This window comes from Tetrao urogallus (genome assembly GCF_951394365.1).
Source record: "Tetrao urogallus genome assembly, chromosome: Z".
NCBI lineage: Eukaryota > Metazoa > Chordata > Aves > Galliformes > Phasianidae > Tetrao > Tetrao urogallus.
Window position 1 is genome coordinate 63,833,545 of NC_136816.1, and position 16,705 is coordinate 63,850,249.

Below are 16,705 nucleotides of genomic sequence, written 5' to 3' on the forward strand. Positions count from 1 at the left end.
CCATTGTGCTTTAATAAAGTAAATCTTGCTCTGAATACAGTAACTAAGAAACTGTTCACACAGCTGATCAGTATGGCTCAAGGAAGTAGCATAGAAGGTATTTGCTGAAGCCGGGTAAAGAAAGCATGGCACACATGACTTCACAATCTCAATATTGAAGGGAATAGTTCCAAAGTGCTCCCACAACACATTTCAGAAAACACAGAATAGAAGGCATTCACAAATGTTAAAACCAGAGTGTTCATTCTGACCTGCTGAAAGGAGGCTACGGTAAGACCCCTCACAAGCATACAAACAAACAAACAACTCTTCATTTGAAAACAGCTCCATAACTTTCCTCCGAGAACAGACTACATCTTCCCAAAAAAATAAAACTAAAAAAAAGCTGAAAGATCAGAAGAGAGAAAAACATTGTTTCTTTCCTGCAAATGCCAAAACTGACCATCAGGATGATTCAAGAAGATTCAAGTGTAACAGTCCTGTGCTACAGCTACTCCTTCCCTTCATTCAGTAACTTACAGATTTACAGACTTGTCAGCAAAATCCAACAAAAATGTCTGTCTTTTCACACAACAACAAAGGCTTATACACAGGCACAACAACGGCACAATTTTGAAATTCAAAATTTATTAAAATTTGTATAGATTGCAAAGATGTGACAAAACATTTAGCCCATTTGAGGCAGAATTATTCCTTGAGACAGAATGACCACCTAAATGGTGTTTTCAACTAGGTGAACTCACTCCATTTCAAACCAAACAGCAGTGATCCATTAAGGCTGGAATAAGATATTTTCTTGCGGGAGGGATGGAAGACAATGGAAAAAAATAAAGGACAAGAAATATGAGCACGTAAAAATAGAGAATTCAAAACGTTCTCAGCTACATGAAATAAGAGGGATGGAAGAAGAAATGGATCAGTGATGCTAAGGGCAACATTAGAAAAGATGTGCTACACAATCTACTAGGAAGTGTAGGATGAATCAAACAAAGGATGCTTATGAAAATCACGTTTCAGTGGCATTAAAATGCTTATAACTGAAAACGGCCCCGAGTAACACAGCGAACACTATTTCCCTAAATTAGAGTGACGACACTGGAAATCACGCAAATACTTTTTCTGTTAGTTTAAAAATATCAACCAGTTGTTTACTGGTTCCTTTCCTCTTGCCACTTAGACAGACAGAAACGTCTACGCTCCTCTGAAGACAGAACCTTAAGACAGTTTATTGTCAAAAGGCCTAAAGTGTGCAGGCTCCCCAGAAGTGATGCATCTGTGGTGCAAATGCTGATGGCATTTTGTAACCCTGTTCTTGCTCGTGTTGCGTTAATACATCTCCAGAAAAAGACACATTTCAGTCTAGTAATTAAAGACACAGAAGAATCTTGGGGCTTGTCTAAGTAGTAGCTTCCAGCACTCCAGCTATGCTGGTTTATACAGACACACTTAAACCACTTTAGGTCACGCATATACCAGTTATGTTTATCTACATACATACCCAGATGAAGTACAGTCTGAAATCACCTAAGACTTCCTACATTAGGTACTTGCAACAGAATACATCTTTTCACTTACACTTGGGCAAAACATCCAGCAACAAGTCGTTAGATGAGTTTCACTTTGATTTCTAATATCACTGTATAAGCAAGCAAGCATATGAACAATCAAGCTTTTAGGTTTACTTTCCTACCCAGGAGCAGCAAATCTAAAAGAAAGTGAGAGGACAAAATACAGTGCAATTAACAAAAATAATCTTACCTTTATTAGATTTGGACGACTTGTTCTTGTTAGGTTTAAAACAAGAGCCCCTTGATTTGTCTTCTCTATCCTTAATAAATTTCTGTACGTCATCCAAAGAAAGCTTCTGAAGGACAACTACAGGCTTAGCTCCTTTATTCAGGTCTTCAACTAGCCCAGTCTTCTCTACTTTGTCCTTCTGTTCACCTTTAAATTCAGTTTTCCTTGACTCCTGAGTGACATTGCCATCTTTGTCACGCTTGATTTTTGGAATGACAAAATGTTTCAGTGCACCAGATCTTGCCCCCAACAAATAACTGGGAAACTCTGCTTTATTGTCAGGATGTGCTTTATTACTCTCAACTTTACTCTTACTACTGTCTGTCCTTCGTTCATCCTTGCTGTTGGGTGACCTAAAACCAGGTTTATCAGCTCTTGATTTGCTAGAATCTCCTTTGCCATAGAGCAAGAATCAGAGCATCTACCATAATGGCAAAGACAAGGGTAGGAAATAACTCAATCAGCCTCCAGACAAAGTAACGCACTGAAAAATTCTCCTTTTTCACAGGTAAACTACCAACAGAAATAAAAGCTGCATCATGTAACTGCTGAATTTTCCCAACATTTATTTATGAAAAGTTGAAACAAAAAATGAAGGCCTCAGAGACTACATGATTCCAACACATATTTCACCATACCTTTTGGGAAAGGATGGATATATATTGCCAAAAAACACCTGCAAATAGAAATGACCCGTTCTGGTGCAAAGCATGCTAAATAACTGCAAGTTTTCTAGACTATTGGAATTAACTCATTATACACATTTGGTTTTAGTTTTTGATGAAACTGTACCTAGCGTATTTTCAAAATGCAACCTTGCTCACTACAAGAAAAAAAAGACTAACGGCTGAATGAAAAAAAGTATATATTGAAATAGATCTTCTACAAATCCAGCGTATTTATAAATGCCATAAGGGAAAGCCTTCTGGTCCAGTTAAGCTGAAAAGAGGTAGTCATTAATAGACACCAGGGGAGCTGGAACTAGATGATCTTTAATATCCTTTCCAATCCAAGCAATTACGTGATTCTATGACAACAGAAAGAGAGAAAGGCTGTACATTTCTTACAAAAGAGACAGGTTTTTTTTTCCTGTAAGTACAGATACATTTAGAGTTTACAGTAAGTCTTCAGTCCAAAAGAATCATAAGAAGTCCCTTTCTGTAAAGCATAAAATGTCCTTTGTTTCTCTGAAATGCCGTATAATTTTCAAGTAAACCTTCAATGAAAATTATAATTTGCTCAGCGCAACTGGCAGTGTATGCAACTTGGAAGATGTTTTGTGGGCTACTATTTCTCCATTTACACCTGCAAATGCAGCTTCTATTGGAAATTCCAGACAGTGATCTGAAAATTTAGGCCTGTGGAATCAAAAACTTTTAGAATTGTACCCTTTACAAAAGTACAATCTGTACTGAAGTAAGGAAGCTGCATCACAATTGATAACTTTCAAAAGTAAATATCCTTTGACTGCAGTGCTTCATTGCCACACTGATTTCAGTGTGCTCATTTATGATAAAAAAATTAGTTCTGTAAATAAGCTTGAGTGAAATTTGTTTTCTTCCAGTATTAATATCCACAAGCTGTTTTTTCAAAAGGTTGGACAATCTATTCCTTACATAAGCCCTATACATGAGGGATTTAAACAAAAGAGCTCAAGAATCACACCCCCTTTTTCTCTACTGTTTTCATATATACCAGAGAATACAGTTGAGAAGCCCTGCCAAGCTGCTCAGAAAACTGAGGTTTGAGTTTGCTCAAACAGCCAACACAATGTGGATGCAGTTTGTTATCCGAGAATATTTCCTTTCTTGTCACTCCTACCTAGAAGGTGAGCACCTAAATGACTTTTGAGCTTGACAAATCAAACTGTTTCCAGTAGTGCTAGAACTCAAACATAAAATGTTGTGTCACACAAAAGCAACAGAATTTGACATTGCTATAAACTACCAGAGTAAAATAAGAGTCACTGTAGGCTCAAAGAAAAACCACACAGGTGTAGAAGGTAAATCTAGCTGCACTGTTGTAACTCTAAAACATGAAGACGACCGAAGTGCAGTGCAGCGAAACCTTTAGTTCCTTATGTATGACTATGCGTGAAGCACACCTTTGAAGAAAGGGAAAATCTGCACTGAAATTTCAGATGCGCTGGTGGAGAATTTAGAAGACTTATATTGAGCAACCAAGTTTGTGTTTACACAAGTCTTGAATAGATAATGAAGTCCCGTAATAGCAATCTACACACTGAAGGAGTGGGAACGGGCATTAGAATTTTTTAAAACAAACTTTTAGAGATTATATTTGAAGATCCAAATGGCATTTCTGCACAAGTCTTAAAAATGCTCCCATTTGTCCTAAACTAAAACTTGCATTACATACACCATGCTTGTTTTGGAAAGACAGTCTTTCACACACAGTGAACCACAGACGCTGCCTTACACCGGCAGTTAGTTTCTCTTACTGAACATATTCCATTGTGCTTTAATAAAGTAAATCTTGCTCTGAATACAGTAACTAAGAAACTGTTCACACAGCTGATCAGTATGGCTCAAGGAAGTAGCATAGAAGGTATTTGCTGAAGCCGGGTAAAGAAAGCATGGCACACATGACTTCACAATCTCAATATTGAAGGGAATAGTTCCAAAGTGCTCCCACAACACATTTCAGAAAACACAGAATAGAAGGCATTCACAAATGTTAAAACCAGAGTGTTCATTCTGACCTGCTGAAAGGAGGCTACGGTAAGACCCCTCACAAGCATACAAACAAACAAACAACTCTTCATTTGAAAACAGCTCCATAACTTTCCTCCGAGAACAGACTACATCTTCCCAAAAAAATAAAACTAAAAAAAAGCTGAAAGATCAGAAGAGAGAAAAACATTGTTTCTTTCCTGCAAATGCCAAAACTGACCATCAGGATGATTCAAGAAGATTCAAGTGTAACAGTCCTGTGCTACAGCTACTCCTTCCCTTCATTCAGTAACTTACAGATTTACAGACTTGTCAGCAAAATCCAACAAAAATGTCTGTCTTTTCACACAACAACAAAGGCTTATACACAGGCACAACAACGGCACAATTTTGAAATTCAAAATTTATTAAAATTTGTATAGATTGCAAAGATGTGACAAAACATTTAGCCCATTTGAGGCAGAATTATTCCTTGAGACAGAATGACCACCTAAATGGTGTTTTCAACTAGGTGAACTCACTCCATTTCAAACCAAACAGCAGTGATCCATTAAGGCTGGAATAAGATATTTTCTTGCGGGAGGGATGGAAGACAATGGAAAAAAATAAAGGACAAGAAATATGAGCACGTAAAAATAGAGAATTCAAAACGTTCTCAGCTACATGAAATAAGAGGGATGGAAGAAGAAATGGATCAGTGATGCTAAGGGCAACATTAGAAAAGATGTGCTACACAATCTACTAGGAAGTGTAGGATGAATCAAACAAAGGATGCTTATGAAAATCACGTTTCAGTGGCATTAAAATGCTTATAACTGAAAACGGCCCCGAGTAACACAGCGAACACTATTTCCCTAAATTAGAGTGACGACACTGGAAATCACGCAAATACTTTTTCTGTTAGTTTAAAAATATCAACCAGTTGTTTACTGGTTCCTTTCCTCTTGCCACTTAGACAGACAGAAACGTCTACGCTCCTCTGAAGACAGAACCTTAAGACAGTTTATTGTCAAAAGGCCTAAAGTGTGCAGGCTCCCCAGAAGTGATGCATCTGTGGTGCAAATGCTGATGGCATTTTGTAACCCTGTTCTTGCTCGTGTTGCGTTAATACATCTCCAGAAAAAGACACATTTCAGTCTAGTAATTAAAGACACAGAAGAATCTTGGGGCTTGTCTAAGTAGTAGCTTCCAGCACTCCAGCTATGCTGGTTTATACAGACACACTTAAACCACTTTAGGTCACGCATATACCAGTTATGTTTATCTACATACATACCCAGATGAAGTACAGTCTGAAATCACCTAAGACTTCCTACATTAGGTACTTGCAACAGAATACATCTTTTCACTTACACTTGGGCAAAACATCCAGCAACAAGTCGTTAGATGAGTTTCACTTTGATTTCTAATATCACTGTATAAGCAAGCAAGCATATGAACAATCAAGCTTTTAGGTTTACTTTCCTACCCAGGAGCAGCAAATCTAAAAGAAAGTGAGAGGACAAAATACAGTGCAATTAACAAAAATAATCTTACCTTTATTAGATTTGGACGACTTGTTCTTGTTAGGTTTAAAACAAGAGCCCCTTGATTTGTCTTCTCTATCCTTAATAAATTTCTGTACGTCATCCAAAGAAAGCTTCTGAAGGACAACTACAGGCTTAGCTCCTTTATTCAGGTCTTCAACTAGCCCAATCTTCTCTACTTTGTCCTTCTGTTCACCTTTAAATTCAGTTTTCCTTGACTCCTGAGTGACATTGCCATCTTTGTCACGCTTGATTTTTGGAATGACAAAATGTTTCAGTGCACCAGATCTTGCCCCCAACAAATAACTGGGAAACTCTGCTTTATTGTCAGGATGTGCTTTATTACTCTCAACTTTACTCTTACTACTGTCTGTCCTTCGTTCATCCTTGCTGTTGGGTGACCTAAAACCAGGTTTATCAGCTCTTGATTTGCTAGAATCTCCTTTGCCATCCTGTTTTACACGAGGGCTGTCAGGTCTTGGCTTCTGGTCCGACTTCTGATCCCCAGAAGAAAATCTTTCTCTCGATTCACCAGAGTCATGTCTGTGTTTCCTTTCAAATTTCTCAGGTTTTGAACCATCAGATTTAATACCATACTTAGAATCATGTTCATTTCTGTTTGAGGATCTCAAAAATTCAGTCCTTCTAATCTTTGATGGATCTCCTCTGTATCTTTCTGATTCCCTGTCCTCAGATCTCTGTTTAAGGCTATCGTGGTCACGTCTCTGAACATCAGAAACTGAACGCCCCTCAGGCCTTTGCTTCACTGGATCTGATCTACTATCAGGTTTTAGCTTTGAAGTATCAGATTTCATATCGGGTTTATGCCTAGATAATTCAATTTTCTTTTCTGACAATGGTTTACTGGAATCCCTCCTGTTATCATGTCTATGTTTTGGTGTTTCAGGCCTGACTTCACTCTTCTGCTTGGGTGTTTCAGGCCTGCCTTCACTCTTCTGCTTTGGCGTTTCAGGCCTCTGTCTTATTTCTTGTTTACCATTATTTTGTTTTCCCTCATTTTGTTTCATCTCCATTTGTCTGCTCTCATTTTGTTTTGACTCTGCCTGTCTGTTCTCATTTTGTTTCATCTCCACTTGTCTGCTATCATGCTTGATTTCATACTTAGCGTCTACCTGTTTATTGTCATTGTATTTAATTTCCAACCTTCTGCTCTCATTTTGCTGAAACTCCACTTGTCTGTTCTCATTTTGCTGGATATCTGTCTTTTGAACCTCAAATTCTGACTTTTTCCTGAAAATCTCAGGGTGGTTTTCAGGTTTAAGTTTCAGAACTCCAACAGTCTCTTCTTGGGGAATACACACAAATCCATCATTATACTGCTTAATCTCTTCAGGTTTTTTGATAGCCTCAAGTTCCTGAGTTATTGTTGCCTGAGAGTCTGCTCTTCCTGCTTGCTGAAGATCAATACTAACCATCAGCGCTGGCCTTGCCCCATTTCCTGCAGAACCTGTCTCCTGAGAAGCTGGCCTATTTCCTCCAGCAGCACCCCCAGCCTCCTGTGGTTTGTTTTCTTGTTTTCGCTTCTTCAGAGGCTTATCTGCAAATTAACAGAGAAAAATAACAAATGATATATATAGAAAAAGGTTAATTGTATAAGCAATAATATCTTCCTGGCCATTCTCAGCATGTATATATAAGAAAACTCATTGAATTTAAAAGCAAGAATAGATCTTCTCTAGCTAACACTTTTTAATGTATTCATAGACTATTGTTCACTGCCAGCCAAACAGAGGTTCCAATTATTCATTAGAAAACCTCAAAACACATGAAATCAAGGCTCCTGTAAAACTTGCATGAGAACAACCTAACAAAGCAGTCACAATAAATAATGACAAAGACAAGCAAGCAAACAAAAATACTTAATGCTGAAGCAAAAGTCTGCTAAGACAAGCTTAAAGTGCACCTTCATATCTACTCTTTGATGAATACTACTACTGTAAAAGATTCTCATTTGCAAATACAGCCTGCTTCATTATACACAAAATTAGTAAGGATCTGCCATGATTAAATCAGAGGCTCTCCCTGCATGGTTCTGTTCATTAGTTGAATTTCATGGATATTAATGACATGAGTAGAGGAACAATGTGATAAAAATGATTAAAATAACTCCAACACTCTGTGCTTCTCTTTGAAACAAAGCAGTATGCCAAGAGTTGGAGCCTACACAATAACATGTATACTAATTAGGGGGCAGCTATGCAATTACAAGATTGAGTAATTTTCCTTCAGAACCATAGCACTTTGCATAGATGAAATAAAAAGTTAAGTGATAATTTTACATAGTGTAAAGAGCTTGAGTCTTCAACAGTCCTTCCACTTTATATAAAAAAGTTACCAAGAGTAGAATACAGAAAAATAAAAAGTGAGCCAACTATACACTTTGTAATTTGACAGAAGTCACAGAAATGAATAGCACATGGAAATATCAAAATGAATGTGTTTTGTACAGCTATTACAAGCTATTTATTTTACCAACGTGGTATATAAAGTAAAATTAATTAATGCCATTAAAACTGTAAGTCCTACCTGTACTCATTTGTGAACTACCATCATGTAATTTGTTAAATAATAATAATAATAATAATTTAAAAAGCAATTACCTTCTCAATAATCAAGGAATATAGTTTTAAGTTTAAGGAATGACTAAATATAGGTCAGAAACTGTTCTGTAGATCTATGGTCAGTCCATACTACAAACACAATATAAGAAAAATAATTTATTTGGTGCCTACATTTGTGGTGTCTTAGCTCTCTTTTAGAGAGCAGGGGAAAGCTAAGAAGCATGCACTCAAAGATGCCCCTGAAACTGTATAGATTGTAAACCAAAATGACAACATATGTCTTATAATTTCATCTGTTTTAGAAGATTCTTTTTCAAAACAGTGAAAACTTGGAAGAATCATCTTCAAAATTAAAATCAGAACAAAGGAACAAGAAGAATCACAGAATCACAGAACTGTAGGGGCTGCAAGCACCCTCCAGAAATCAACAAGTCCAGCCCCACTGCACAGCAGGTTAATTTCAGTAATGTGGACAGGCTTTTTTACCCCATCATTTTCATTCTCATATCTATTTGTGCACTTCTACTTCCTATAATTTTAAAATTATATCCAGCCTTTAATGGTTGGTAGGCAGTGAAGACATAGATTAAACTCCATGCAGAGAATCATGAACTCATGGATTCTGAATTGAATCTCATGAATTCATGGAACTGAAAACAAGGAATTTTTCAAAATTCTAAACAAAATCCTGTAGGAAAGCCTGCCATAGTTATTATAGACATGCTACCTAGAAATTTATGATAAAATTGCCACTTGGAATATGCAGCTTTTCAGTACAGATGTATTTTTTTGTAGAACATATCAATTTCCTTAAACTACTAATTAAATATACATATATATATATATATATACATACACATATATATATATATATATACATATATATATAAAATTTTCATAGAGTGACAAAAATTCCTTTTCTCTCTGTGACTTTGAGGCCTTTGAACTTTGACCTCAATGAACTTCATGGTAGGTTTCCAGAATAGTCAGGAAGTGGAAGCCTCCAAAATGAGAGCTGATAAGTTTCAAATTTGCTTTTTCTTTTCTTTTCTTTTTTTAATTTAAGTATACACACATATACACAATACCTTCTCAACTGAAAACTCCATTTGAAACACTAATTAAGAAAATTTTGCTCTTAAGAAAAAGTCAGTCAGCTTCTTCATTTTAACCCAGAAATATCAGCCATACGAAAAAAGTTTCTATAGCTCTAATCTAACTGTAGCCTTTAAGACACTATTGCTACCACTTAACTGCCCCATTCCTTTAAGTGAGTTTATCATCTGTAGCAGAAGGGAACAAACATTCACGTTTCCACAAGTGTGTTTCTTTGTCCAGTGCATCAGCTTAAGGCACTAGTGAAGATGATTTGCATTAACCTATCAGACTTAAGTCAGCTAAGAGTCAAGCAAATGTTTCCTTCTGCTACCCCTACTGGCAAGCAAGGCTGATGGCTAAGAGCTGTGATGCCTTAACTGCTTTAGTTGGATCAACCAAAACTCACCTTTCAGAGCCCTCATGCTGAGGGCTCCAAGATTAAACAACCAAAACAATTCAGGTAGGACCAATTTTCACTCTTGAACTTCTGTAACTGACCAGGCTCAAAATGCCGTTCATCTTCATCATCCAAAATGTCAACTTGTTAATTGTTCTTTGTTCTAATTCAAAATGTCAATGTAAATTGAGAACTTATAAATAGAAGATCACATCATGATTTGGCACATTCTCTGTAAACACAGAGCAATTTTGATGGATCTTCATTTCTCTTGACAACTGAATACTGATGTTTGTCACAATCACAACCTGTTGTGTTCTTATCTGAGAAGAAGATGCCTTCAAAGTTTTCTTTCCCTAAAGGGCAAGGTGGCTGTAGACAGAGTTAAAGATTACTCATATATTTTTTCATATTTCCAGGGCATCTTCATGGCCATCTTCAGAACTAGATTTGATCATTACAGTTCTTCCTCTAAGAGATTTGTGGATCTAGGACAAAAAAGTTGGCCCAAGTATACGAAAATACCAGATTTAACAAGGGCATCCAACATAGGTAGGACGAATACATAGACCACTATCTTCATCGCAAATAAGTGAAAAAAAAATCCACTGAATCAGCACAAAAGCTTTTTAAGATGTCATGATGGCTCAGAAGTGTGGAAGGTGAAAAACACCCCTAGGCTTCGAGAACTAGATCAAGTCTTAATTGCACTTTGAATTATATGAGCTTAATCAACAGATTATTGAGCAAAGAATAGTTAACTTCTGCAAGCAGATGTCTTGAAATCTCCTCTTTTACAAGAATATATATGAAAATTTACATAAATTTGCTTTGTTAAGGAATGAGTTCAAGGACCCCTCATGAATCGTGATGAATAAATAAACTTAAGGACTTTAAAAATGTCCATTCAAATGCACTTCATATCCTTCAAGGCATCAATATCCAATCTTCATCCACTTCAGCCCAGAGACACTGGAATTTCTTTTTGTTATCAGGATCTAGGATTTTATCTAAACATCAGACAAATGTTTTTCTTTCAAATTTCACAGACCTACATTCAAAACTTGCCAGAATTCTGAGCAGGTAGGCTGAGAAGCTGGAGACTAGTAAAGTGTGATTTTTTTTGCTCACTCTGTAACAGTTTTCGTAACAAAATGTACATGTTGTTAAAACAGCTTTCTGACTGTGTTGGAGACTGGGCATCCAAGTTCGTCTTCAGATTCTTCTATTTCTAGAAAAATTATTCTCTTTCTCTATCTTTATATCACAAATGTAGATACATCCAAAATGATTCCTTGAACAAACTTATGACAATTTATGACATGGATATTCTCTTAACATAGCAGCACACTCACCATTTTGTAATAGTTTAGTACCCATAAACTACCTCATTCTACATATATATATGTACATATATTATATATATACAATATATGTAATATATACAATAGAGATGATGTACCAAATTAAATGCCATTGTAGTTTAAGAAACTAAACATTACAGGAACTACAAATTTGAGGAAAAAAAAGAGGCTATGTCTCACCTGTCCTGTTATCAATAGTATTCTCAAAAGCAGGTGTGGCTTTCTTCTTGGAAATGTCTGTGTGTCAAAATGATGAGTACTTTCAGATTTAGAAATTATTTAATTACTGTGGAACTTTTGTGCAAAATCAAATTGCACTGAAATAACTACAGATACCTCCAAATACATTTCTGCTGAAAGGATAAGTCAATCGCATGAAGAATCATCATCCTGAAAACAGATGTGTTTGGAAGGTGAGCGAATGTTAGGGACAGAGACTGGATATGGGGAGCTGGATTAAAGAAATATCTCAATTTTTCCATTTAACCTGAAATTTTTCCAAAGCAACAGCCAGAATATCACTAATGCTGAAATCTCCAACATTACTGCTTTCATGAAAATCCTATAATTGCCTTAGATATCACATTAAACTCACTCAGCAAATGAATAAAATAGGGCTGTAGCCTAAAAAATGCGTGGTCTAGCAAACAGAAATGGGTCTTTTAAAAATATATGAGAAAAAGTAACATCTCAAAAAGAAATACAAGATTGCAGAGCTTTGTTATAGCAGAGTTGTAATATTCCAGACTTAATGCTGTTTCACAGACACTAAAATCCAGAAAATTCTGAACGATCATGAATGATCTTGAATAATCAACAGTAAAGTTATTTCTTCCTCATTTACATCTGTAAAGAATTAAGTTGGAGACTTCAGATCTGAGATGGTTAAATGTGTAGGTGCTCCTCTTTAGAACTGCAAAGACAGTTCTAAAGTAGCAAGACGGACCCTCAACACTGAATTCTGGATCTACAATTTTGGTGACTCCAGTTTAGACTTCTTTTTTTTTTTTAAAGAATTTTAAAGAAATTCTTTAAGAATTTAATTCTTTAAAAATTTAAGAATTTAGAGTTCAATATTTTACAACTCTGACAATCCTTATGGATCACAGCGATATGCTTCCAGTCATTAGAAATACAACTTACTTGTACTATTTAAATCAACAATTAATACATGTGTACCAAACATCCAAACCTAACAGTCTAATCCTAACCTCTTGTAAAACCTTTTCGTTTTGAACAAGACAAGTCAGACAGAGTCCAATTACAAGTTTATCTTATTTACGCTACCAATCAAGAGGAGGAACTTTCAACAGATAGCACATAACCATACTCTTAAGTAACAAAATTGTTTACTGACTAGTGAAATCTTTTCCTGGACATTCTTTATAGATCTCTTCCAAAGTTGTTTGAATACCCTGACCCACCAACCAAAATTGTTCTGCAGGTCACAAATACCTAAGCCATTCAGTGTGATCTGCATGTAACAAAGCTTTATAAATTAAATTACTTTAATGTTACTGATGTACGGCCTATCAAGGGAGTGAGGCAAATAGCCATTTTTGTCCTTCTGCTTCTTCATAAACATTCAGCATTTCTGACTGAAAGTTTGCTCCTCATCTTTTTTCCAAAACTATATTCCAACAACCAAAGAAATGAACAATCAGAGAGATTCCCTTCCAATTAGCAGAATGGATTCCCACAGCACAAACTCCTTGCAGGAGAGACTGAGCAAACAAAGCTCAGCAACTTCAGTCTGACAGTTTGCTCCTTTACAAAAAGAAAATGGCAATGATAATTCTGGTACAGGAAAACTTTCAGAACGGAACGTAATTCCAAAAATTCCATAAACAAGTAGACTGGAGGGCTAATTTTTAGCAATCTGTCAAAAGAATTTAACAAACTTGTCTGCGTTGTGAAAAACAAAGCCAATTAGAAGAGATGTGCAAACTCACTCAGGACAAATCACAAAAACAGTAAAGCAGGCGCTGACATTCCTTGGAGTGTAGCAGACTTTAGAAGCTTCATTTTTGTAAGTTCCACTCATTTTCTTAAATGCAACAATAATGTAATCAACATTGCTAGAGTATAAAATATGATCTTAAGAATCATTCTAATTAGAAAATGTCTTGCAACTCCTTATTCCCTGCCAACTACAATACTACAGAAGAAATAATACACTGGGGACAACAGGAACTGAACTACGGAACAATATAATCAAGTATCTATGCTTTTTGTTTAGAGATTGGAAGCCATTGCTTAAATTCCCTGAATTTAATAATATTCCCGACAAAAACAAGTATTTTAATTAATTTATAATACAATTTTTTTCTGACATGGATGCTGCCTTTATCTATGTGAGAATGACAGAAGAATTATTGTGAACAATTACCGTTGCTTAAACTGAGTTGTTAAAAAACTGAGCAAAAACCTGAAGTGCAATTACTTTTAACATGCAGAGTACAACAACTGATTTCACAAGACAGCAGAAACATTAGGCTTAATGAATGCTACTTATTTCATGTGTCACATATTAACATATCCAATTATTTTTATTCATTTCCATGAACGGTAAACCAAAGGATTTTAACATTTATTGGTGAATACTTTTAATTTCCTTTTCAGATAACTACATTTTGAAATCTTAACTTACATTCAAAAATGCCTTCAACTGACTAGATATAGTAACATTCATATAGTATGAAAATGTAAAAAGATCTGCATCATTTTAGGATGATGTCAGAGTGAACTCAGTGACTATCATCTATAGAAATGCTGGGCTTAAACTTTCAATAAGATTTATTAATTAACACGCCATTTCTTTATCAAGATTTAAGTCCATCACAGAAAAGTGACTATCCCGCAAGAAATAAAGTAATTACTGGGTAAGTAATATTATAGATCCTCCCATTTAACATGTACAACCAAGGGGATATGGCATACGCATTATATTTAACTTTGTCATCTTTCTTCGTGCTACAGATAAAAATCAAAATGGACTTCCTATATGATGAATTCGCTTCCATGTTAAAGAAAGTACAAGTCACTTAAAAAGCATTTCTTTTTTATATAAATGAGTGAATGCATTTTTAATGCAATCAATATTTTTTTAAAATAATTTTTCCCAGACAGATGAAACTTTACAACACTTTATTGTAATTTCTCCAGATAGAAAAAGAATTTCTATCTTTTCTTAAATGTGTCTGAACACAAAAGAAGTCTCTCACCCATAGAAACTGAATATTGCAAAACCATTTTTTCTCGGGACAGCTACACAAAGTGCCAGCTTGATCTACTACAAAACATTGCTAAATTCAGACCTTCTTAAATTTTATACGCACAAAAGGAATACCTAATTCTTACATTTTCCTTCTACACAGAGACATAACAATTTAGATTTTACACTGTTTCTTCTTATCTTGTATTAGCGACTCTCATCGTCTTGCAGATTACTATACAAATGCCTACGCTTGTGTCTTCACTGATAAGGAAATAAAATCCCTATAATATTCCCCAGTGTAAGGTATATTTGGAAATCAAGGGTAATAATGAATGATTATAACTACATATTCTGTCATTTCCTTCATTGGCTACACAATATTAGACTTAAAATATTAATTCTTAACAGTGTTGTACTGAATTCCTCTACAAGAGAATTTGGGAAAGATGGGGTAAAGGGGGAAAGGGAGAGGAGCTGCATAGGAACTTAAAAGGTTAGAGGAAAAGCTTACTTACCTATAACTGTAGTTTTGATAGTTTTGCTCCTGCAGATTCACACTCTTGTGATGTGTGTCTCTGCTGCTATGGGCTAGGAATGAACTTAAAACAGAAGGGCCTGCAGCAGGCATCCAAATGCCCCCTAACTGATCCACTTAGTGGAAATAAAATTATTACAGCTTTATTTCTTCCTAATTTAAAGCATCTAAATTAAGATCCCAAAGAAGTGGGTAAAATGAATCCTCAGATGTAAATCATACACAGAAAAGAACGATAGATATGTCTTATTTTAAAGAATGTTTCTAATACTCTTAACTCCTTTCAAAAACCACCATGCACTAGCCTCTCTAGTAAAACAGTTAGCAATTAACATTTTACGTAGTCTCTTATGAATGTTGCATTATAGAAACACTTCTTGGAACTGGCCTAAAAATCTAACAGTGAACAGAAAATACCATGTATGGAATAGCTTAAATTAAAAGTAAACAAATCTGAAATTTAAAAAATCTAGTGCAATTGAAGAAAGAGTCTACGAAAAAAGATGGGTTCCTCTCTGCATATTTTTCCAAGTAATTTTCAAGACTATTTTCCCTTTTTGAAAGATTCAGGGCTCCTTTTAGCACTACTATCTTACAAATTCTACATAATGTTGGTTTGCAGTATGCGATTTAAAAAAAAAAAAAAAAAAAAAAAAAAGCATGAAAGCTTTGGAGGTAGAAACTTTGAACATGAAAATTAATTCAGGAATAGGTCTAAATCTTGAAGAACATGAAGAGCTTAATGTAATGTTCTGGGAAAAGTTTAGATTACCAGCTTTGAATCTGCTTGAATATACACAAAAATAATCCGTTTGTATCTGAACAGCTCCAAAAGACAAGTACACACCGAGGTTACCAAAACAAAATTTCTCATTGAATGCCACCCTTCTTGTCTGCAAAGAAATATTACCAAGAAGCACAAAAATTATTGGGAAAGAAGTTTCTAAAAATCTGTTGGATTTCCTGTACTCTCTTAGTGTTGTCAATTTCAGAATCCGAATTATTTATAACTGTAGATGTGTGAACAACATGGATTCAAGAACAGGGATCTTCACTCTTTTTAAGAAGCATTCAAAAGCAAAAAGTACTGCAGGAAATGTGGCCACTAACGGTGATTACAAGAGAAGGACATCTTGTTGTACCTAAGCAGAGGATGGTTAACTTCTTGTTTACTGTTGTGGAAAAAGATAATACTCTTTTAAGATTATTAGCACTTCAGAATCACCCAAACTATGGCTAGTTAGATAATCCAAGTCTTGATAAACAGCACCTGGATCAACCATGATACTATATACCTTTTCAAAACAGAAGATATGACCTAGATTTACTGACAACTTGTATCTGATGGGGATACAGAGGCCATTATGAGAAGGGCAAAAGGAACTAAAGACCTGAGCAGTTATTACTTTGTTCTAAAACAGCTAGGCATAATAAGCATATTAGAATGAAACTTCTGGTGTTTCCCTGATATTCAAAATTTCCAATTAGTCCTTTCATTA

At 35.5% G+C, this 16,705-nt stretch overlaps 1 protein-coding gene across 1 annotated transcript in view; it reads right to left on the reverse strand.

Annotated features, from left to right (window-relative positions):
- The window catches only part of NIPBL (NIPBL cohesin loading factor), a gene marked incomplete at its 5' end in the record, with an annotated part of 109,675 nt that overhangs the window by 53,107 nt on the left and 39,863 nt on the right, over positions 1-16,705 (reverse strand). Inside the window, one exon of the mRNA XM_079548636.1 lies at positions 6,416-7,571. Coding sequence (XP_079404762.1) covers positions 6,416-7,571 — 1,156 coding nt within the window. The remainder of the gene's footprint in view (positions 1-6,415; positions 7,572-16,705) is intronic.